At 39.1% G+C, this 24094-nt stretch overlaps 1 gene segment (V, D, J or C); it reads left to right on the top strand.

Annotated features, from left to right (window-relative positions):
* The window catches only part of LOC124243292 (T cell receptor gamma constant 2-like), an 82912-nt gene extending 64990 nt beyond the window's left edge, over nucleotides 1-17922 (top strand). The window contains 2 exon segments of the C gene segment in view: nucleotides 15585-15632; nucleotides 17792-17922. Coding sequence covers nucleotides 15585-15632; nucleotides 17792-17922 — 179 coding nt within the window.
* The last annotated feature ends 6172 nt before the right edge of the window (nucleotides 17923-24094 follow it).

Here is a 24094-nt window from a genome sequence, read left to right as displayed (position 1 = left end):
TAGGTGGAATGTCTTGGGTTAGAAAAAGACAAACAGAACAAAAGGAAACTCAGCAATCCAGAAAGTGGAAACCCAGTTTCATAGAGGGGAAGCTGGTGTTTAGTACAGAATGTATTGCTGAGGTGGCTGAGAGAGAGGATATAAACCTGAACATCAAACAGAAGTGAACAAACCAGTATGGATAATTCAGACCCTTGAATGTGGACAGTACCACTCTAACCTGTAGGGTATGTGAGTGGCTGTAAAGATGGAAGGAGATTGAGGAACAAAACTCTCCATCTGGTGTCAGAAGTTCTCTGTGGGCTTAATGATGTCTAACACAGCCCAGGCCACCCTCCTTTCTTCTCACCAACTGTGGCCTGACAACTCTCTGGGGTTATTGAGGATTTATCCTGTGACAGGCAGTGGGAAAATGGAGAGAAGACCAAGATCACAGCATTACCTCATAGCCATCTCTCCATTAGACAGCTCTCCACACTCAGTGCCATATCATTGCACCTTTATTACACCAAAAGAATTTAGCACAATGTTCCCACATAGTGGGAGCTTCATGAATACTGTCTGGTTAAATGAGTCCTCTCAGAGTTCTGTGGTGGCTGTCTATACTATGTGGTCTGATCCAAGGTGGAGGGCCTTGAGCTCCTGTCTTCACATAGAGTGGACGTTCTAACAGGTGGTGAGGACACTCATTCACAATGAGGCAAGGGAGCCATGTTCTCCCTCCCTAATGGGAGGTTTGACTTGATGGACTCAGCCAAGCCACACGGTCTGAGACTCTTCTCAGCAGGGGTTGCACAGTTCATTCAGACATGCTGTCACTCTTCTAAGCATTACCTCTCACAGTTCTTGGAGCTTGTATGTTGTTTTCCTCAAAATTCCATTTGACAGATATTCTCTAATTTGGTAATTTTCTAAAATTTCTAAGTTTTTGCTCGCTAATCTTCTCCTTCCCTTGTATTTCAGTGTGTGCATGGTGCAGGTCATCTAAAACAACCTAGAGTTGCCAGTACTGAAGAGCTGTCAAAAACAGCCCCCTGGAATGTGTGGTCTCTGGTGTAACAATTTCTGTGACGACCATATCTTGATATCATGCAAGATCTGGTCAAGCCCTATAGCCCCTTGCAGCACGTTGCATCTGACAACACGGTTAGGATAGAGTCAGGCATTCCGTTGGGCAAATTCAAGGTAGACAAGATACCTGAAACTTCTCTGTCTATCCTCTCCATTCACAATGTAGGGAAAGAAGACTCGTCCACCTACTGTTGTCCCTTCTGGGAGGTGCACAGTGGCAGACATTAGAGCCACATCAGTCAGTTAAAGTTCATTGGTTCTTCTTTACTACTATGACCTGGGAAAGCACAGTGACCACCTGTGTGCTTTTATGCAGTTTTCTAGATAAACATTTATGTGGGACACTGTGTATGGAGTTACCAAATTCTTTATTTCCTCCAAGAGGAAACTTTGCACAAGCAGTGGCAAATGATCTGTGTGCTCTTTTCTGGAATCTACTCTCTCCCCAACAGGCTTCCGTGGCACCCATGTTTATTCATCAGGGTTAACCTCCCCCACTTGCTCTATTTCATTTTCTACCAAGATAGGTATACCACATCATTTCTGTGACTTCTTTCGTCCTACTTAATTTGCATAAAATTAGTTTTTTTCTGATTCACCTTTCTACTTTGATTAAAAAACTGGATATTAAATTCAATGCTGTTAATTTTTAGAGGCTAAAATCTAACAAACTCAGAATGATCTAACCACAAGCAGAGCCAAATGAAATGGGAATATATCAGATGCATGCCCCGGAGTGGTGATATTTGATTTTCACAAACTTATTACCACTGCTACTTGATGAGTCCACATAAATGTCTACTTTAGGTTGGAGTTTGAGGAGCAGCTTATTTTCTGGCTGAATATTCCATTCACCCAACAGTGAGCGTTTGACTGACTCCTCTGAGCCAGGCACTGAGCTCAGCAGACATTGCAAATCTCATCTGCTCTGTCAAGGCTACAGGTTGCTCCTGCAGAGCCCCTTTCTCCTGCTGGGCTGCCATTATCTGGCTACTCATATGGTAAAGCAAAGTGGTTAGGACCCAGGCCTCTTGTACAGAGAGCTCCAGGTCTGACCTGGGCTCTGACACTTACTAGCTGTGTGTCAGGCCAATAGCTTCTCTAGCCCATTTCCACATCTGTACAACAGAGGTCCTGTAGTTACCTCATGGGTTGATGTGAGGGTTCCTGAGATGATGCACAGTAAGCATTTGCTCCAGTGTGTAACACATTGTGAGAGCTCAGTAATATTAACTGATAACAAACAAACAAAACAACAGCTAGCATACACACGCCTGCAGGAACAAACACACACACATGCACACAGACACAAGACCCACACACATTTGTATACCAGGGCTTAGTACCACATCTGTCATAGAGTGTCTGACTATTACAGTTTAAAGAGAGATTAGCTAGCTATGAGGAGACTCTTGCAAGTAGTCATCCCAAATCACTTCAAACCTAAATTTCCCATCATGATTCTATAGTCTGTTTGACTTACACACATTGGTGAGGACAAGGGCCTTGGGCTTGGAGCAAACCACCTCTATTGAGGGAAAAACAAGTCCATGTTTGGAGTCACTTCCTCCTCCTGCCCTTCTCCTTTAGGCTGAGGTAGCTTCCCCAAGGACACTTTGACCACACCCACCAAAGGCAAACCAGCCAGAGGAAACCAGCCCCATCCTAAGTGAGCATTTGCTGATTCAATGGTGGGTTAAACTGCTGATTCATAGAAACACTGAAAGCTTCTACTAGAATGTACAGCACCGAATACAGTGGGGACTCAGGCAATGTCTGATGAACTGAGATGAATATGTTGATTATTACTGTGGTTCTCACACTGCCCAATGGATAGGGGATTTTTGTATACTTGGATGCCTGAAAGACCCTAACGATTTTCACTCAACTTATTGTCCTTAATATGTGAAGTGGGTGAGACACAATGACTCTGAGTAACAGAAGCAGCGTTATATTATCTAATGAATGCTCAAGAAATCCAAGAATATTTTCAAAATCACTGATTTCATATATCGTATCTATACTCCAACTCTCCATATATCCTAGTACTGTGGGAATGTGATGTCTGTAACCCAGGAGTCATCTTGTAAAATCACAGTTCAAACAATTGTGAGGCCCCCTGAATTCCATGTTGACTATTTCGTCTTGAGGGTTCATGTTTTTCAGCTCTGAGAATGGGTTCAGAGGAATGGGCACAACTTTGGAGTGGTCATCTCTGGATGTTGGCATCCTGGTTATAATTTTCTATGTCATTTCTGTAGCCCTCAAATGGTCTAGTAGAAAACATTTATGACTTTTTAATTCTATCTCAAAATTTATTTGAAAAGGAACTAATGTTTCAAATGTTAAATCTATCAGCATATTATTATTCAGCACTTAGAGACAGACCACATGTGAAATTTGGCGATTAGAAACGTCTGCAATGCTCTCTGTCTTGACCTCATTTTCTCTAACAACATTTGCCTTTTGTAAAAACAAAATCTGTTTTCTCTCCTGATTCCTACTGATCCCATCTCCCAAGTTAGAGACGCAATTCATTCTTAGGGTGCTCATGGTGGCTTATTGGACTTGAAGGTCTCTTTTTCCCTGACTTGTACAGATAGGAAGTATTACCCATAGTGGTAACAATACTTAGTTACTTTTTTTTTTGCCATTTATTGAGATTTTAATTTTTTTTACTTACTTTTTATTATTTTCTTGAGGTCAGTTGGTTTATAACATTGGGTAAATTACAAGCATGCATCATTATTTTTTGGCTTTTGTGTAGACTGCATTGTGCTCACCACCAAAAGTCTAGTTTTTATTTGTGACCGTATATATGTGCCTCTTCACCCCATTTGCCCTCCTCTCACTCCTTTCCCCTCTGGTAACCATCAATCTGTTCTTCTTCTTTATGTGTTTGTTTGTTTGTTTATATTCCACATATGAGTGAAATCATGCAGTATATGTCTGTCTCTGACTGACTTTGTTTAACATAATACCCTCAAGGTCCACCCATATTGTCACACATGGTATGATATCCTCCTCTTTATGGCTGAGTAGTATTTCACTGTCTATATATACCACTTTTTCCTTATCCATTCATCCATGGAGGGACACTTGACTGCTTCCAAGTCTTGGCTATTGTCAAAAACGTTGCAGTGAAAACAGGGGTGCATATATCTTTTCAAATAATGTTTCTGGGTTTCTTGGTAAATACTCAGAAGTGAAATAGATGGATCATAGGATACTTCTATTTTTAATTTTTTGAGAAATCTCCATACTGTTTTCCATATTGGTTACCACAGTTTGAATTCTCTCCAGCAGTGTATGAGAGTTCCCTTTTCTCTACCTGCTCTCTAACACTTGTTATTTCTTGTATTCTTTTTTTTCAGGGAAAGATTCGCTCTGAGCTAACATCTGTTGCCAGTCTTCCTCTTTTCTTTCCTCCCCACAGCCCCAGTGCATGATTGTATATCCTAGTTGTAATTCATTCTAGTTCTTCTGTGTGAGCTTCTGCCACAGCGTGGCAACTGACAGATGGGTGGTGCAGTTCCACAACTGGAAAATGAAGCTGGCCCGCCCAAATGGTGAGTGCTGAACTTTAACTACCAAGCCATCAGGACTGGCTCTCATAGTAGTTTTGATTTTCATCTCCCTGATAATAAATGATGTTGAACATGTTTTCATGTACCTGTTGGCCATCTATATATCTTCTCTGGAAAAATGTCTTCTCATATCCTCTGTCCATTTGTTTTTTTAAAGATTGGCAACTGAGCTAACAACTGTTTCCCATCTTCTTCTTTCTTTTTTTTTCTGCTTTTCCTCCTCAAATCCCCCCAGTATATAGTTGTGTATTTTAGTGTGGGTCCTTCTATTTGTGGCATGTGGGATGCTGCCTCAGTGTGGCCTGATGAGTGGTGCCATGTCCATGCCCAGGATCCTAACCAGTGAAACCCTGGGCCACCGAAGCGGAGCACACCATCTTAACTACTTGGCCACGGGGCCAGCACCTTCTGCCCATTTTTTGATCAGGTTTTTCTTTGTGCTGTTGTTGAATTTTATGAGTTTATGTGTTTTGGAAATTAACCCCTTATCTCATATATGATTTGCAAATATTTTCTTCCAGTTGGTGGGTTGTCATTTCATTTTGTTGATGGTGTCTTTTATTATGCAGAAGTTCTTAGCTTGATGTAATCCTATTTCTTTGTTTGTTTTTTATTTTATTTCTCTTGCCTAGAGGAGACATGGTATTCAAAAAGTTACTGCTGAGACTGATATCAAAACATGTACTGCCTATGTTTACTTCTAGGTGCTTTATGGTTTCAGGTCTGACTTTCAAGTCTTTAATCCATTTTGAGTTCATTTTTGAGTATGGTGTATGATAATGGTCTGCTTTCATTCCTTTTCATGTGGCAGTTCAGTTTTCCCAACACCATTTACAGAAGAGACTTTCCTTTCTCCATGTACATTCTTGGCAACTTTGTCAAAGATTAGATGTCCGTAGATGTGTGGTTTTATTTCTGGGCTCTCAATTCTGTTCCATTGATCTATGTGTCTGTTTTTCTTCCAGTGCCATGCTGTTTTAAACAAAAGCTTTGTAGTAGATTTCAAATTCACAAGTGTGATACCTCCAGGTTTGTTCTTTTTTCTCAGAATTGCTTTGGCTATTTGGAGTCTTTTGTTGTTCCATAGAAATTTTAGGATTCTTTGTTCTGTTTCCTTGAAAACAGTCATTGAGATTCCAAATGAGATTGCATTGAATTTGTAGATTGCTTTAGGTAACGTGGACATTATAACTAAGTTAATTCTTCCAATCCATGAGCATGGAATATCTTTCCATTTCTTTCTGTCTTTGATTTCTTTCAACAGTGTCTTATAGTATTCAATGTATAGGTCTTCACTTCCTTTGCTAAATTTACTCCTCTGTATTTTATTCCTTTTGTTGCAATTTAAATGGAACTATGTTCTTTATTTCTCTTTCTGCTAGTTCATTGTTAGTGTATAGAAACACAACTTATTTTTATATTTGATTTTGTACTCTACAGCTCTACTGTTTTCATTTGATATTTCTAAGATTTTGGGGTGTACTTTTTAGAGTATTCTATATATAAAAACACGCCGTTCGCAAATAGTGACAATTTTACTTCTTCATTAGAATTTGGATACTTTTTATTTCCTTTTCTTGCCTGATTGCTCTGGTCAGGATTTCCAATACTATATTGAATAAGAGTGACAAAAGTGGGTATCCTTGTCTTGTTCCTCTTCTTGGGAGATAAGCTTCAGGTTATCTAACTGAGTATGATGTTAGCTGTGGCACGTCTTATATGGTGTTTATTATGTTGAGGTATTTTACTTCTATACCCATTTTATTGACAGGTTTTGTCATAAATGGATGCCAGATCTTGTGAAATGCTTTCACTGCATCTATTGAAATAGTCCTATAATTTTTATTCTTCATTTAGTTAATGTAGTATATCATGTTGGATGATTTGTTGGTGCTGAACCACACTTGTATCCCTGGAAGAAATCCCACTGGATAGTGATGCATGATCCTTTTTAATGTATTGTATTTAATCCATTAATATATTGTTGAGAATTTTTGCATCTATGTTGCTCAGTGACATTGGCATGTAATTTTCTTTTTTTTGTCACCCTTGTGTGTTTTTGGAATCTGGGTAATGTTGAGATTGTAAAATGAGTTGGGAAGTGTCTCTTTCTCTTCAATGTTTTGGCAAAGTTTGAGAAGGATAGGTAATGAATATTCTTTGAATATTTGGTATTATTTACCAGAGAAGTTGTCTGGTCCTGGACTTTTGTATTTTGGGACATTTTTGGTTGCTCTTTCAACATCCTTTCAAGTGATTGCCCTATTCAGGTCCTCAGTTTGTCTTTGACTTAGTTTTGGAAGGTTGTACAATTCTGGGAATTTATCCATTTGTTCTAGGCTGTCCAATTTGTTTGCATATAGCTTTTCATAATATTCTATTATGATCCCTTGCATTTCTGTCATATCTGTTTTAATTTTTCCTCTTTCATTTTTGATTTTATTTATTTGAGCTTTCTCCCTTTATTCTTTTTTCCTTTTTTTGTGTTGAGGAAGATTGGCCCTGAGCTAGCATCTGAGCCCATCTTCCTCTATTTTATATGTGGGATACCTGCCACAGTGTGGCTTGATAAGTGGTGCATAGACCTGTGCCCAGTATCCGAACCCACAAACTTTTGGCTGCTGAAGAATGGTGTGGGAACTTAAACACTACATCACTGGGCTGGCCTCTTTCTCTTTTTTTCTTAGTGAGCCTACTAAAGATTTGTCAATTTTTTTACCTTTTCAGCAAATCAACTCTTTGTTTCACTGATCATTTCCATTATCTTTTCAATCTCTATTTCATTTATTTCCACACTGATTTTTATTATTTCTTTCCTTCTACTGATTTTGGGCTTCATTTGTTCTTCTTTATCTAGTTCTTACAGGTATAATGTTACAGTGTTTATTTGAGATTTTTCTTATTTAGGAGATACGCCTATATTGCTAAAAACTTTCCTCTTAGCATCGCTTTTTGCTGCATCCCATAAATTTTGATATGTTGTATTTCATTTTCATTTGGATTTAACTTTGTTTTTTCTAAATATTGGCCCTGAGCTAACATCTATTACCAATCTTTTTTTTCATCTTCTTCCTCTCCCCAAAAGCCCCTGTACATAGTTGTGTATTCTAGTTGTAGGTCCTTCTAGTTCTGCTATGTGGGATGTGCTCTCAACATGGATTGATGAGTGGTGCTATGTCCGCACCTAGGATCTGAATGGGTGAAACCCTGGGCCGCCAAAGCAGAGGGTACGAACTTCACTGCTTGGCCACAGGGCTGGCCCCTGAGTGTATTTAGGTATTTTTTAATTTCTCCTCTCATTTCATCATTGATCAAATGGTTATTCTGTAGTATATGTGACTTGTCAAGCTTTATTCTTATACTTGATTCTACTTCCACATTCTGTGATCAAAAAGAATACTTGATATGATTTGAAATTTAGTTCAAATAAAGAATCTATTATTTAATACAAGATAGAATTCTATAAATTTCTTCTTTTATACCATGAAAAGTAGTGTCATCACAGAAATTATTTTCTCATTTGGCATTGCTGGGTAAACAATCCTATTACCAAATGGTAAAAGTGGCTTTATACAAAAGAAAGAAATTTGTTCACATTTCTCAAGTCTATTTTTATTGGCGTCATTCCATTTCAGTTACTGAAGAGTTTCTTCCTTTCAGAAATACATTTCCAGATTTCTAAGGAAACAGCCCTGGTGTTTGTGAGAACAAAAAGGCCTTCCCTTTGATGTGATCTCTGAGCAGTTTCAACACAATTGAACACCTGGAAACAAAAAAAACTCTTAATCCTGTGAATGCTTTTCCTAGTAACTTGATTGGTGGACCAGTTGGGCCTGATCTCTTCTTATTCTGCTCTTATTCTTTCCATTTCCACCAGTGCTTTTCAAGGATGAAACCCTCATTGGAAAAAAGACGCTGGTGTCAACTTACGTGAAGAAAACTTATAAAACATCTGATGTCACAAAACTTATATTCAAGGACTTCCAAAGGAACCCAGACGATCAATTTACCAGTACACAGTTTTTTGACCACAAGTACATCATGAAGTTTAGGAGGAGGCTGAGTGTTTGTAGAAGCTGTAACCAGTGTGACAGATCATACTAGATCAAGATATTTGGAAAAGGGACTAAGCTCATAGTAACTCCCTCTGGTAAGTAATTTTTTTTCTGTTTTTACTTTAGTAATGAAAAACTGATAGATATCTTTTACAAAAAAACAATTTAGGATGACTCTTGTCTGACTGCCACATACTTGACCTTAGCATATGAACAGCAAGTTTGCAACTACTAGCCATTTATACATGAACACAAAACTACTTCATAAATGGTTTGTTCATATCCCTGATTGTAACCAGATTGAAATTCTTCTTTTGAAATACACACCCGAAAAATGATTGACTCAGGCTAGAAATTAAGATTTTTTTGGACTCTATCTGTTAACCATTCTTTAAATTATTGGCTCAAGAAACATTTCTTGTTAATAATACTTTAGATGAGGGATACTTTAGTTAAATACCTCTTATCTTTATATTGAGATACCACCTTGTATTCTTTTCTCCCAATAATCTACAAAACCTGTGTTATTGGTTTTCATCTTATCCCTGACAACAGTGCCAAACACCAATACTTAAAGTAACTGACCATATAAGATCGATAAATTTCACTTCTCATTAGTTTAGCTGCTTAGAAGTAGGCTAAGATCAGTCAAATTTATGCCATCACAACAATGGATGAATTTCCTAGAGAAGGGCCAGTTTACTGGAATTTTTAAGCTCAATAAGCCATTTCAGCTCCAAAGTCCATGAAAAGAGTCTGCATGGTTTTACCTCTCATTTCCTCATTGATTCTGTCAGGAAACAGTCATTGAAGACAATTTCTGAGCTGGACACTGGAGGTGAATGATGGAAGAAGATAAAGATAGAACCATTCTCAATATTTCAAAGCTTCTAGCCTAGTGGATAAGTGTTCTAACTCCAACCAGGTCCTTGGAGACTGTTCTCTGCTTAGCATAGGAGGCATCCTAGCCATAGCTAGGAGGATATTAACAAGAATTTACCTAGTTAGATGAATTATGAGTCCCTAAGGTTGGAGATGTTAGGTCCATTGGCTATTTCTGTATGGAAAGATTTGTAATGAAGTTTAGATTTTTTATGTATTTGATTCCAAAAAGAACCAATGGGAAATTTGAAAAAACAAATATTATTTGGTGAGAGGGTGATTAACATCAAGTATTAAAATATTTATCTGGGCAACCGTGGTCAAGAATGTCACAAGATGAGTTTGTTTCCTCTAAGTTCAGTCCAGTAAATTTGTGCAGTCTTCCTTAGCCTTAAAGATGAAATTTTGCCTGAATGACAAAGAATATCCTTTCTTCTAGTTGTCTCTTCAAGTGTCTCTAGTATTCGTTCTGCACAGGCTATCCAAAAGACAAAAGCAATTAGTTATTTTGTATCTCTGCCTCTCTGTCATGCTATAGGCTTTTCCCCCTCCTTAACAACTTAACTTTTGTATTTCTAAGGCTTAAAATACAAAAGACCAATAATTCTTGCATTTGTGGAGCTCATAACTTTCGTATTTTTAGTGACTGTCTCTCTTGACTGTCAGCAGTATCGATAGGCAGATAGTAGGTAGATCATAGATAGAAAGATATACAGACACTATCAAACACTGGGCCCAGACAATTGACAAATCCTTGCTCTCATTTCTTCTAGCGGTCACTGCTACTGGGTCTATAAGAGATTCCCCAAGACGGCAAAGTGGTAAGTTTCTGTACATGCTTGCCTGCATGACATGCTATGGCATTATTTTTCCCTGATGATCAAATTACCCTTTGAAGATGACTGATTGTAGTAGACAAGACTAATTATGCCTGGAATTGTAGGGCACATATTTTTAATGATTATCTCTCCTGTGTCTCCTTGGCAGATTGTATACATATAGGAATAGATACATAAATATAGATGTATATATTTATATACAGTCACAGAAACACATACACATACAATACATATATATCAACTCTCAAGTAATAACCATGAATAATTAATATGTGCTCTCATTTCTTCTAAAGGTCACTGCTATTAATTCTGTGAAACCTAGTCTAAAAGAGAAAAGCTGCTAGGTTTTTATACATGTTTTCGTAGATGTCACGCTATAGCTATGTTTTGCTCTGGATCATCTTAACTTTTGAACTTTCCTGGCTTGAGATAGAAAAACTAGAATGGCTGGATGTTGCAGAATAGACTGAGTGACATTTGAAATCAAACTGTCATTTCCTAAGAGTCATCTTAACACAGTCAATGTGAGTTTGGGATGAGATGACTAAATTAGAGGGTGCAGGGATAGGCTCTGAATTATTTCAACAACGGACTTCCTTCATCTTCCCGGTTTTTGTTCCTAATGACTGGAGCATATGTGATATCAAGGTGCTTCAAGGTTTCTTTTGAAGACCTTAGTCTTTGCTAGTAGCTAATTATTGAACCGACATGCACTGAGAGCTTCCTTTACAGAAGGCGTTGTTCTGGTTTTGCATTCCTTTTCTTGTTTAATTCCCCTAATACTCCTAGGAGGCGGTGCAATATTTTTTCCCCATTTTATAGATGAGGACAATGAGTTAAAATTAATTAAGTCCCTGGCACTATGCCACAAAGCTGCGTCTGGGGTTTCAACCCTGCCATTGGAATTAAGAGTTCATATACTTATTCTTCCTCTAAGTTATAGCCCTAGAGCAAGAAACCCCAAAACCAAGGCCCTGAGACATGTCAGACTCATGTTGGAGGGTGGGCAAGTGCATGATCTTTACCATATCACAGACTGGACTTGAACCACAGTTCTTTTAAGGATTATTTTCATTAATAACAGTAAATTACCTACATTTTCTGAGCAATGCTTTCCTCTTCTGACATCCATGAATAATTACATCTAACTCAGTTATTGAAGAGATAAGTTCACCTATGTGGATTTTCTAGAATAGGGTATCTCATTTAGCTGGCACAGAATCAGTGCTAGTTTGTGGCTCTTTCTCCCTACGTATGTACCAAGAAAGTGACTGGAAGCATTGGCTCTAGTCCTGCTGATCTTCCCTCCATTTCCAATATCAGGGAGGCTCTGGACCTCAGCTAACGCCTTACCTGACCAAGGGTAAGCAGTTATGAGCACATCACCTCTGACATCACTTTCCACAAGTGCTAATGATTCCGGAGGTCTGGCTCTAGAAGATAAAAAATGTAATAGGGAAATGCTTTCCTTGGAAGAGTCTCAGTCTTGTGGTTCACTGAATAGCTAGTGTGGCTCACCATTATTATTGTTAACTAAACAAATATACATCTTTCTTAAACATTTTTCCATTTATCGATAGCATAAATGTCTCTCTATTTCCCCATAGAATTAAAATAGCATAGGCTTTGAACATAACAAAGAAAAAGAAAACGTAAAATTTACTTGACCTTTCAAAGCCTGAGATTCAACCTCCAAAATATTATCACAGTGATGTTTTTTAGGGTTGTTGTATGGATTAAATGAAACAAGATATGTGCTTGCACCTCGCACTTAGCATGCAAGAAATGATCAGAATGAAATTCCACTTTGGATGATCTTGCTTGATAAGGAAATAAGAAGAATTATATGTCTTCTAGGAATGTTCTAGTCAGCAAGAAAAGTCACTCTAACTTTCATCTTGCCATACACAAAGTATAACCCAACAACAATGTTATAAGGTGACAAAATGACGTTCATTTAAGGTAGCCAGATGGCAACTCGGCCAAAAATTGAATAATTATGCCTCTGAACTTTTTTTTGTGTTCTTACATTCTCCAGGTTTGTATTGTATATGCCACTGGAAGGTCAAGTTTCATAAGTAAAGATTGAGTGAGGCTAACGTGTACACACATACTTTCATTCTACATAATTATTGTGGTTCTTGTCATTGATAATGCAGCTCAAGAAACATTTATTGCAGAGCTCGACTGTGTCATGCCTGGGAGGGATGTGTGGATGAGTACACTGCCATGGATTACTGACTCAAGGAGGATGCACTATTGTAGGAGAATAGATTCTCTTCCTAATCACTCAGGGTCACTGGTGATTCAGGCATGATGTCTCAAAGCGGTCCCTTTGATGCAGATGCTGCACATATTTAGACAGTGTTGGGGACAGAGGGCTGAATGTGCCTTTGTTCCTGCTTTGGTTCTGTAACTTAGTCCTGAGTCTGAAAGCAATAGACCAGAGGCCCCAGAGCACCTATAAATAAGGAGGAATCAGTTTGTACTTTTCCCTGTGGTTAACAAAACTTTTTGAAGCAGTGAGGGAAAAGCACAGAACAAATCATGCGAAGACCTTTGCTGTGTACCAGTCTGAATTTCTGAAGTCAGTTTTTATCTTCTAGGATCCCTAGTTTCATCAGTGAAATTTGGTTAGAACGCTTGCCTTATATTTCTCCTGGGTCCGTGAGGAAGTGTAAATGAAATGTTGTCAGTGAAAATACTTGCTTATGAAAACACTATATAGATGCATTTATTTATACTTATTGTGTTTTTTAATATCCTTTCCTAAAACTCACTAAGGAAAGATTAATAAAATAAAAGAGTCCTGATTTACTATTTCTACAGCTAGGAAATAGAGGCGAAGCAATATATGCAAAGTACAAATTTAATATGACAACTGAGCTCAAGTGTCCGTTACATTGGGATTTTTCAAGGAATCAGCAAAAACGAAGTACAGTAAGCTCCATGGTGATGATTGTTATAGAGAAGTTCCAGTTCATAATGTGTTTTATTTGGCATCTGATTTCTGAAAAACATGTCTCCATGGGTTTCTCAGGGCAACAAAGCTAGTGTAAAGCAAAAGGGTTTGCTGCCACTCTACAGCAAATTTCTAATGTTGTTTCTTGGAAGTTTCTTTGTTTTTGATAAAAGCTAAGAATATTACTTGGAAGTAAAAATCAGCGAAGTGATTTGAAGAAGATAAAACTAGTCTAGTTCAAGTTTTTGGCCAACGTTGGTTGAGAAAGAGAATATAGGATACCTACACAGATTTTATTATGAAGTGTGTTAACTTTGTTTTTGCTTCAATCAATGCATGGTAATAAGAATTTGATTTATCTTTTGGTGAATAAGTCACTGTTAAGGAAAAGAAAGAGACTCTTAAGAAACATTAAAGTCAGTTCTTGAAAATATTTTAGCATCTAAACATTATTATGCTAACATTTTCATTCCTGGAATTTACTCCAAATCTTATCATTTAAACCCGGTTTTAGAGCCACCAGAAAGAGATATCACTGAGTGCATAAAATTGCATACCAGAAGCACATCCATATGCACAAGAACATGTCTAGTAGAAAAAAGATAAACCAAAACAATGATTTCAACTCTGTTTTCCACCGTCCAACAGTCCATTATCTCAAAAAAAAATTATCTTTGTGTGGGTATCCTGTCTTTTTCACACTGTAGATAAGTGTCAACTCAGGTTGTATATATTCTGAGATGCATAAATGTTACGTGGCATATCTTTCTAGCTTTGGCAAGAATTTCACTGAAATGCTGAGCTCCTGTAATGAAAAGCTCATTTGCTAAGAATATTTAACATCTTGGGAGAGAAGATGTTTTCTGTGTCCGCAGTGGTGGAATTATGTTATTTCTACAGATTATTTCCTGTTTCTATGGATTATTTTTACAAACTACTTTCCACATGCTTTCTCTCACTGAAGCTGCTACAAGGATCCTTTGAATGCTGGCTCTGCCCTCACTGGTGTGACTCTTGACAAGTTACTTATAATCCAAAGCTTTTTTTTTTTATTATTTGTAACAAGGAGTCCTCCAAAATACAACTCACTTCAGTGTGACAGGAGCATTAAATGAGATAAAGCATGTGAAGCATTTAACATAGTGCCTGGTACAGTAATAATCACTCAATAGCTATTAGCTTTATTCATTTCGTTGTCATGTCCACAAACACCACAACTCCAGAAAATCATGTGTATCAGTTGGGGATATGGGGATGTGCGTGATTTGGAAATGTGCCTGCTTTCATTTGTTTTGATGGGAAATCTGACTATTCTGTCTACGTTCAAACATGAGATTCTGTTGTGGATTCTAAGATTTGATGAATTGATTTTGGTAGCAACTCTTCACGTCAGCAGCGTGTGCTGAAGACTGTAGAGTAGCCGCATTTTCTATTTAATTTTCCATTCGACAAGTGTTTGTCCAAAACCTCCTTTGAGACAGGCACTGTGCTAGGAGCCGTGAATAGAGAAGGAAAGCAAGACAGTCTTGGGTATTACTGTCCAGTTGTGACAAAGAAGGACAAAATGTGTTCTTCGTGAAGGTCAACATCTTCATGTGCAGAAACACAGTTCATGAATTAGATCCACTGAATTACATAGAATCACATGAACTGTGCCTGGAGTTGTGGGGCTCACAGTTTTAGGGACGATATCTCTGTCAGTGGATTATGTGTGTGTGTGTGTGTGTGTGTGTGTGCGGGCGCGCATACACACATACTCTTATAAACACATACCCAGACTATCAAGCAGTGGACATGAATAATTGACTAATCTTGCTCCCCTTTCTTCTAGTTGTCACCTCAATGACCACTATTATTGATTCTATAATAGCTTATCCAACAGAGGAAAGCAGGAAGCTGTTGTTAATGTTTCCCCCTCTGTCACACTTTAGGATTTTTCCCTCCTGACCAACTTAACTTTTCAACTTCACTAGCTTAAAGTAGCAAAGACAAATTATTCCTGGAATTGTGTGCCTCATATTTTTAATGAATATATTCCGTCTCTCTGTTAGCAGATTTTATATGTATATGTGTGTATGTACATATGTATTTATACATATACAGACACACAACGGGCAAATACATATATATCACCCTGTGAAATGATAGACATGAACAACTGACTAATGCTCGCTCTCATTTCTTCTAGAAGTCCCTGCTATCAATTCCACAAAAGCTTGTGTGAAAGATGAAATAGGTAAGTTTTTGTATGTTTGCCTTTAAGTCATGTGACAGCATTTTTTCCTCTGAATATACTTAAGTTTTGAACCTCTGTGGTTTAATGTAGAAAAACCAGAAAGGCAGGATATTGAAGACCAGACTGAGTGATACTTTAAATCAATCCATCATTTCCTAGGAGTTGTCTTAACACAGTAAATGCTGGCTTGGGGATGAGATGACTGTACTTTGGAACGTGCGGTGATGGTATCTGAATTATGTCAACAATGGACTTCTTTCATTTGTATGACATTTGTCTGTTATCACTGAGGAATATATGATATTAAGCTGCACCTCGTTTTTTTTTTTTTAATCTCTGGTCCTTCCTAGCACCTAAAAACAGGAATTGACTGTACTGAGAGCTTCATATACAGAAGGCATAAGGCTGGGTTTTGCATGCATTTTCTTGTCTAATTCTCATAATACTCTTATGAATTGGTAGAATATTTTTCCCCCTTTTACAGATGAGGGCAATGAGCTAAAATTAACTAAGTCTCTGGCACCATGTCACACAACTAGATTGAGATTTTCAGACCAGCCGTTTGAATCCAGAGGTCATACACTTTCTCCGTTCGTTCTTCTTCCTCTAAGATATAGTCCTACTGCAAGAAACTCACAGCCATGTACTTGAGACACAATGGACACATGATGGGGGGTGGGTAAGAGCAAGGGCTTCACAGTATTACTGACTGGACTTGAACCCCAGTTCTTTTAATGAGTAGTTTTCATCAATATTGGAAAATCACTTACTTTTTCTGAGCAACATTTTCCTCCTCTGCCAACCATGAATAATTACACCTAACTCAGCTATTGAAGAGCTAAGGTCATCTATGTGGAATGTCTAGCATAGGGTATATCATTTGGCTGGCACAGAATCAGTACTTGCTTCTTGTTCTTTCTCCCTACATATGTACAAAGAAAGGGACCGGAAGCTTTGGCTCTAGCCTCGTTGATCTTCCCTCCATTTCCAATATCAAGGGGGCTCTGGACCTCAGCTAACATCTTACTTGAACAAGGGCAAGGAGTATGAGCACATTGCCTCTGAGATCTCTTTCCACCACAAGTACTAGATGCTGGAGCTTTGACTCTATGAAGATAAAACATGAAAAAGGGGAATTCCACAGGAAGAGTCTCAGAATGTGGTTCACTGAATAGCCAGTCTGGCTCACCATCATTATCATTAATTATTTCTTGACTTCATCCATTTCTTGTAAAACTTTAAAGGATATTAAGGGTAAATATCCTATAACATAGCCACAATCAGGGACGTTTAGGAAGGACAGCTGAGTGAGCCACAACTTCCTAAAGTTTTAGAGAATTTGGATTAACCACTTTGTCTATTTTATATAATGCCCTCTTTAATCAAACCTCCCACCCACCCCACTGTGAACACCACCAAATTTCCATGGATTGTACTCTTAATAGCAATCTCATTGCATGCACAATGTCTGTTGGCTCAGTTGCGTCTAAATCAGAATTCCACTTTATATTTATGCTTAACCTTTTGATGTCTGAGACATTTATTGCACTCAGAGATGCAGAATGACAGAATCGCTAAGAATGTGTTCTTTGAATTCATGGTGCTGGGATGAAAATTTGGTTTCTGGTACTTGCTAAACGCATGTCAGGAGGGAAATTACCTCTCTCTGTCATCAGATTCTTTGTAGAATGGGAATGAAAACAATAATATTATAAGTTATTATAAAAATTAAATAAGATTAAAGCTGTGCATCCAAAGCTCTAAGAATGAGTGTTTGGCATTTGGTTGGTGGTTAATGAATATTAGCTATTATTATTGCTTTGAGACATGGTGGGGTAAGGAAATACTAAAAGCTATTTATCACAAATATTTTTTTCCCATTGGACTCTTTTGTTAAATATGCAACCTTACTTTTTTATTATGGAATATTCTAAGTGAGTTTAGCAGAGGTTGTTGATTGACATGACCTGTAAATTGTATTCCGAGTTATCTTTTTCTTGTTATTAGTGGGGTGGTAAGGTAGATGTTTACTCTTGGGTTTGTTGGTGCAGGGTGTCAAGGCAATGTAGGTCATTAGAAGTAAATAACTGGCCACCCTCCCATTAATATATACCATCCTATAAAAGGACAGTTGAGACTAATCATATGACTTCTCTTAGACCCCCTGCAGCTGCAGCTCACCAACACGTCTGCGTATTATATCTACCTCCTCCTCCTCGTCAAGAGCACGGTCTACTCTGCCATCATGGCCCTCTGTCTGTTTAGCAGAACAGCAGTCTTTGGCGACTGAAAAGTTTGTAACAGATGGTGGCACAAAGAAGGCAAATTTCCTCCATTGTTTATTCTCCCTAAAACTGTCTGCTAAGGATCTAGCTGAGGTTTCTCTGAGGGTTTGGGTTATTTCAGTTCACAGGTGTATTTTTCTGCTATATTAATATTACAAAATAGTTTTCTAAGCCAGTGGGCAAACAGAAAATCTTATTCTGTAGCAACAATGAATTCACCATTACTCAGGGGCAGGGCGATGAGGTAGTCCTTTAGCACCACTCTCTCCATGATCTCCGTCAGCTCCTCCAGCAACCAGAATAATCATGCCTTCTGAGTACAGACATCATGCAGCTCTAGTCACATTCCTTAAGGCCATTGGACCAGATGACCTCCTTGAAGCCTTCCATTTTACACATCCTGAAGTTACCATTGTTGTTACTTGAATTGCGTATATTGTTTTTCGTAACAGGCACAATAAAACAAATCAAAAGTCTACTTCTGTCTATGTGTCCTTTAATTTGATGAAATTTAACTGAAATTCCAAGGTAAGAAACAGCCGGACACCTGAGCCATCAAATCCAGCGTTGCGTGTGATGATGGTCAATACAGAGCTCTAATTCTTTCCCTGAGATAGTGGTCATGATCCTTTCTTTGGGACACTGGCTCCAAGAGGAGCCACAGTCAAATGAAGGCACCCAGGCTACTTCTCTTTCAAAAGTGACCAATTGACACTCATTTGGTTTGGACATTCTGATGGCATGAGGAAAATGTCTAGAATGAATTGCACTGTATGTGCTCAGCTCTACACTAATGTTTCACAAGCACCGTGTTTCCTCACCACATGAGACCTGCACTCACACTAAAAGGCATCACAGTGGAGCGGTTAAGCGCCTGGACTCTGAACCCCAAGCGCCTGTGTTGGAATCCTGGGTCTAGTATTAGCATCTGTGTGACCTCAGGCAAGCTATTTGAACTCTCTGTGTCATAACTTCCTCATCTGTAGAATGGAGTTACAGCGCCCTGTCTCCTGGAGTCATGTGGATTAGATGAGTTAATAATGCCTGGTACTGGCAAGTCCTCAACACCGTTAGCATCCACTGTTGGCAGTTCTGCTTTTGAATAGTAGATTACACACACACACAAACACTGACAGTCATCTGTAATACTTTCCCCCCCTTGTGGAGGTTTGCTGTGGGCAGAATGGGGTCTGTGTGTTTCAACTATGTAGGGAGAACCTCATTATTACTCTCATAGCCCCTGCAAGTGTGGTCCCCAGGGTTGCTACTGGATAAATTAAGTTCTCAGCTCCAGGGCACTACTCTGTAAGTAATAGTCATTTAAAGCTAGTTCTCTCTGAACTCAGAGCCAGTATTTTCTTACCTACCCTTAGGTGGCTTTCCCTTCAACCACTGTCACATGGGAAAAACAAAACAAAGCAAAACACGCACTGCTTCTTTACTAAAGCCATCCTACAAGGAGTCAGTGAGAATTTTCCTAAGACTTGTGGGTGCATCTCAGTTTCCTCTTCATGTATATACTCTGTTGTTACTGTAATTGCTCCCTTTGTTGTCAGCACTATGGAAATCCTACTTTATTCTGTGAGTGTGTGTCCTGGATTAGTAACTGCTCTTTCAGGGCCTGCTAATGAAATGGACTGAGAGTCTCGGCAGAGCAGGCCCATTGGTGGTGCTCTCTGGGTGCACCATCTTGACACCCCAGCTCCTCCCCTAGATGGAATGGGCCCGGGGGTCCTCAGAATCACCCGTGGAAGCCTCTGGTAGGTTCAGGTGAATTTCGGAGGTAGGAGGCTGTTCATACATCCTTTCTGCTCCAGTGCTTTTCCACCACAGCACGAACGCCACATGACTTGGTGGGAGAAACACTGGCCCAGAAGTCATACCTCACACACCATAGTTAGAGTCTGAGCTCCTTTCTCTGCCTCTAACTAGCCATGTCATTTGCTCTTGACCATGTCACGTTGCCTAAGTCACTCAGCTTTAGAAGAATGTGTTCGAATAAAATAATATCAGGTTTCTAGTGCAATTTATATGGCAAAAGATTAACCACCAAGTGAAGAAATAACAGCAAATGCTGTTATTGTGCTTAATGGTACTAGCAGTAATACACGTTAACTTATTTAAGTTTTACAAAAAAACCTATGAGATCTGTACAATTATGTCTGTTTTATAGATGGGGAAGTAGGTAGAGAGGGGATAAAGAATGTCCCCATAGTTAGCCAGCTAATAACAAACAGAAGTGAGATTTGAACCCGAGCAGCTTGGCTGCACAAGCTCTGCTCTTGACTTCTCCGTTATTTGCTACTAGAGTAGAAACAGGTTACTTTACTTTCAGTTAAAACAGGAAAATTTCCTTCCTTATTAGGCTAAGAGCTAGTGAAAAGAACTGTCCAGACTTCCTCTCCTTGCTCCTATGCTGTTTGACAATTCAATGGTCATAGGCCAACCTGCCACACAATTTTTATGCTGGGAACAGTTTTATAGCTGACCTCCCACTCACCAACAGGACTTCTGTGATTGAAGTCCATGGCATCTGGTTGGATAAAATGAATACAGAAACAACAGGTTGCATGCAGAGGTGTGCATGGAAAACCAGGCAAAGATTTACACAATTCCACATAAAAACACTCGTGTCTCAATGTCTTTATAGAGCTAGTCTCCGTACACTTCTCAGCTGTAACAGAGGGAAGCCTCAAGGCAACAACTCTCAGAATTTCCCCACGATGAACTCCTCCTACTGTTTTGGAATTCTTGTCCTCATAAACTTCATTTTTGAAGGCTTTCTATCAATCAAGCAGATCACAAAAAAGTAATGTTTGATTTTCCCAGTTATATTAATCAAAGTCCCATATAACTACTGTTTAGAAATTCTGAATAGCAAGAGATAAACAGATACTATGTCAACATGAAACAATTCAACCAAAAGGCTAGAAACTCAACGTTTTCTTTAGCCACGAAATCTTCTCTGGGTAAATACATGGTTTCTGTCATGTTCTGTTATTCTATTTCCTGCTTGCTTGCTGCCTTTGTTTGTTTGAATAACGGCAATAACTACCAACTAGTGAGCATCAGGAATTCAGCTAAGTAGTTTGAGTGCTTTATGTCTAATGCTTTCTCTGTACCACATACGGGTATCATACTCATCTTGCTGATGAGAAGACTAGGTCCCAGAGAGGCTAAGAAATATGCCCAAGAGTAAATATGGAGTAGTACCAGACTCCACATGACTCCAGGTCTGCCTGACTCAAGACCTGCTGCTCTATCCATTATCCCAGTGGCTGAACTCTTGGGAGCCTTTCAAAAACACTGAGGCCCAGTCTTCGGCACAAGCCAAGAGATTTTTCAAAACCTCCTTCAGTAATTCTAATGTGCACTGGAGTGGAGGCCAGCAAGTGACTGAAAGAGCTCCTGAGCTCCAGTGCTGCTGTCCTAGACCGCATGCAGTGAGGAACCGTCACAGAGCCCATCACACAAGGAAGAACTTGCTGCGACCTGGAAAGTGTTCCTACCATTCCACCCATCGATTTCCTGAGGAAACAAAAGATATATACTAAGATTTATATGCAAGCATGTTCATTCACTGTAGCACCATTTATAGCAGCTGCAAGTTAAACAAATGCCCAAAAAGAAGCTACAAAACAAACTGAAAGATATCATATGACTAAAATACATGTCTTAAAAATTGTAGATTGTTTAAAGAAATCTAAAATTAATCAGGAAGAGTTGTTGAAAAAATAATATGCATAGCACGACCTTATAGAATTATTGATAATGTCTTCACATGGTTCAAAAATCAAAACATTCTAAAAAATAAATCAAGAGATCTTACTTCAAACCCTGTCTCTACCTCCCTCACTTCTTACAGGTCTTACTTTTGTTTCTTGGGCATCCTTTCAGGTTTTATTTATGCAAATATGAATGTACACATATAAATATTTGTGCATGTATATATAGTTTCATTTCCTCCTTTCTCACACAGAGGTAGTGAATGGAATACATTATTCGGCACTTCTCTTTTCCTTTAAACCTCCTAGAGCTCTTTTCATGTCAGTGCAGAGGGCCACTTAGAGGCTGCATGATGTTTCATTGTGAATGTGCAACACTTTATACAATCAGCTCCCTGTCATAGACCTATGGCTCATTACCAATCTTTGCTCTCTTAAGAAATACTGAAATTGTAATAACATTTTCTGTCATTTGGAGTGTGTCTTTTGGGCATTTTGATAGGTATCGCTAGCTCGCGTATGATAGAGAGAGCATCATTTTGTGCTTCTACCATAGTGTCGGTGAATGCCAAGAGTGTGCCTCAGGACTTTCTAATCGGACAAGTGAAAAATAGTTTCTCATCATCATTTTAATTTGCTTTTCTCTTACTATGAGTGAGGAGAAACATCTTTTCATATATTGAAAATCTATATTTCTATCTCCGTGAAACATTTCTTCATGTCATTTGACTGTTCTTATACCGAGTTATAATACCAAAAGGTATCACCTGCCTTTATATGTGTCTCTCTATTTCCACAGGCATAGACGTAAAACAACAGGTTCAATGCATAGCAGGAGGGGGAAAAATGATAAGAGATTGTATATTTTTCTATTTTCTCTAACTAATCCATTTAAAGTAAAAAAAACACCTATTTATATATTAAAAATAAACAATGTCTCATTTAAAGTTGGGAAACCTTTTTTGTTTATTTCTTTACAATCAGCTTCAGTTTCTGTGAAATATGTTCTTTTGGAAATCAACTAAAGATTCCCATTTGGAAACAAAATGAGACTCACTAAACACAAGAATGGTTAAGTTTAACTAGATCTTCTCCTCTATTATAGTGAATTTCTCCAGATTCTCTAGGCCCAATCCCTGGCCCTCTCCTTAGAGACCTGGAACTACTCCTACCTTGGGAAAGAGTAGAAGCAAAAAAGGGAAACTTGAAAATCACAGAAAGCTTTGTGCAGCTGACTTCACCGCCAGGCACTGCTAGGCAGTGTCTCCTGTGGCTTCCAACTTCGGAGCAGCTTCCTTCCGCACTGGGCCTGGGCTGCCCTGAACGAGATGGCACAGAGAGGGAGAGCACAGGTGGTGGAGGGGACACGCTGGGTGGCAGGAGGGGGCTGATGTGGCTGCTGGTGTGTTATTTTCTCAGGCTTCTTTTGTGTACATGCTCTGTCAAATGTGGTTGATTTCATGGAAAATGCTCAAACTTAAACCGACCCCTGCTGGTTGGGGTTGTGGGAGCAGTGGCTAAGGCGTAATGAGATAAAGTAAGGACAGTTAAACCACAACCAACCATGCTCACTTTCAAAGGGTCACAGCTGATGGCAGGAAAATACTCATCTACACACACACATGTGATTGCTGTCAAACATACGCTTAGGCTGAGGTCAGGGGTTCCCTGCTTTTTATCTACAGAGTTTACTCCAATTAGCCACAGTGTGAGTCTGGAATCTTACTCCCAGGACTGTTCAGATGCTGCATCTCAGTCCACTCTCATGACCCTGTTCTGAAGGAAAGAGCAGACGGGACTTCTTGGAGCACTAAGATCATCCTGACAGTCCACCAAGTGTCCGTGCTCTTCCATGGTGTTTGATTTACTGAGGCTGGTACTTTTTGGTTTCATTTAGTCAACGTAGATGAGGTGACACAGATCTGTGTCCCTGAACCCAGTAGCATGGATGGACTGTAGATGTGGGCAACAGTGATGTGCTTTTTCCCTCACAACAACACAGAGACACACAGACCCTGAGTTCAAGTGTAGTTGATTGGCATTTACTAAATCATATAAGTCCCTCCAAAATGAGTCAGAGTCAACCTGAACAAGGCTCAATAGAGGACATTAACATCAGATAAAAGTGTGAATGGGCTCAAGTAGAGGACAGCCGTTCAGCAATGTGAGCATAAATAGCAAATGTCCCCACCCCACCGCCACAAACCCAACTTGGTAGAAAGAGGGTTCCCAAATCACGGACTCGATCTGTCCAGTCCCAGGGGGAAGTTGAGCTCTATTGTTGAGATCAATGCTTTAGACTTTCATAGTTTGACCTCATGGCACATTCAAATCATTCACTTCATTCTTCTTGGTCTGTGTTCTGAGGCCCAACTCCTGACTGCGCCTTGGCTTCCTATGAGAATGGGCTGCAACTGCTGATTGAGCCCAGCATGTCTGGAGGAGAGCTCTT

The sequence above is a fragment of the Equus quagga genome, chromosome 8 (assembly GCF_021613505.1).
Source record: "Equus quagga isolate Etosha38 chromosome 8, UCLA_HA_Equagga_1.0, whole genome shotgun sequence".
In the NCBI taxonomy this organism is placed as follows: domain Eukaryota; kingdom Metazoa; phylum Chordata; class Mammalia; order Perissodactyla; family Equidae; genus Equus; species Equus quagga.
Note: the sequence above shows the minus strand (reverse complement) of the source record. Positions and strands in the feature narration are given on the sequence as shown.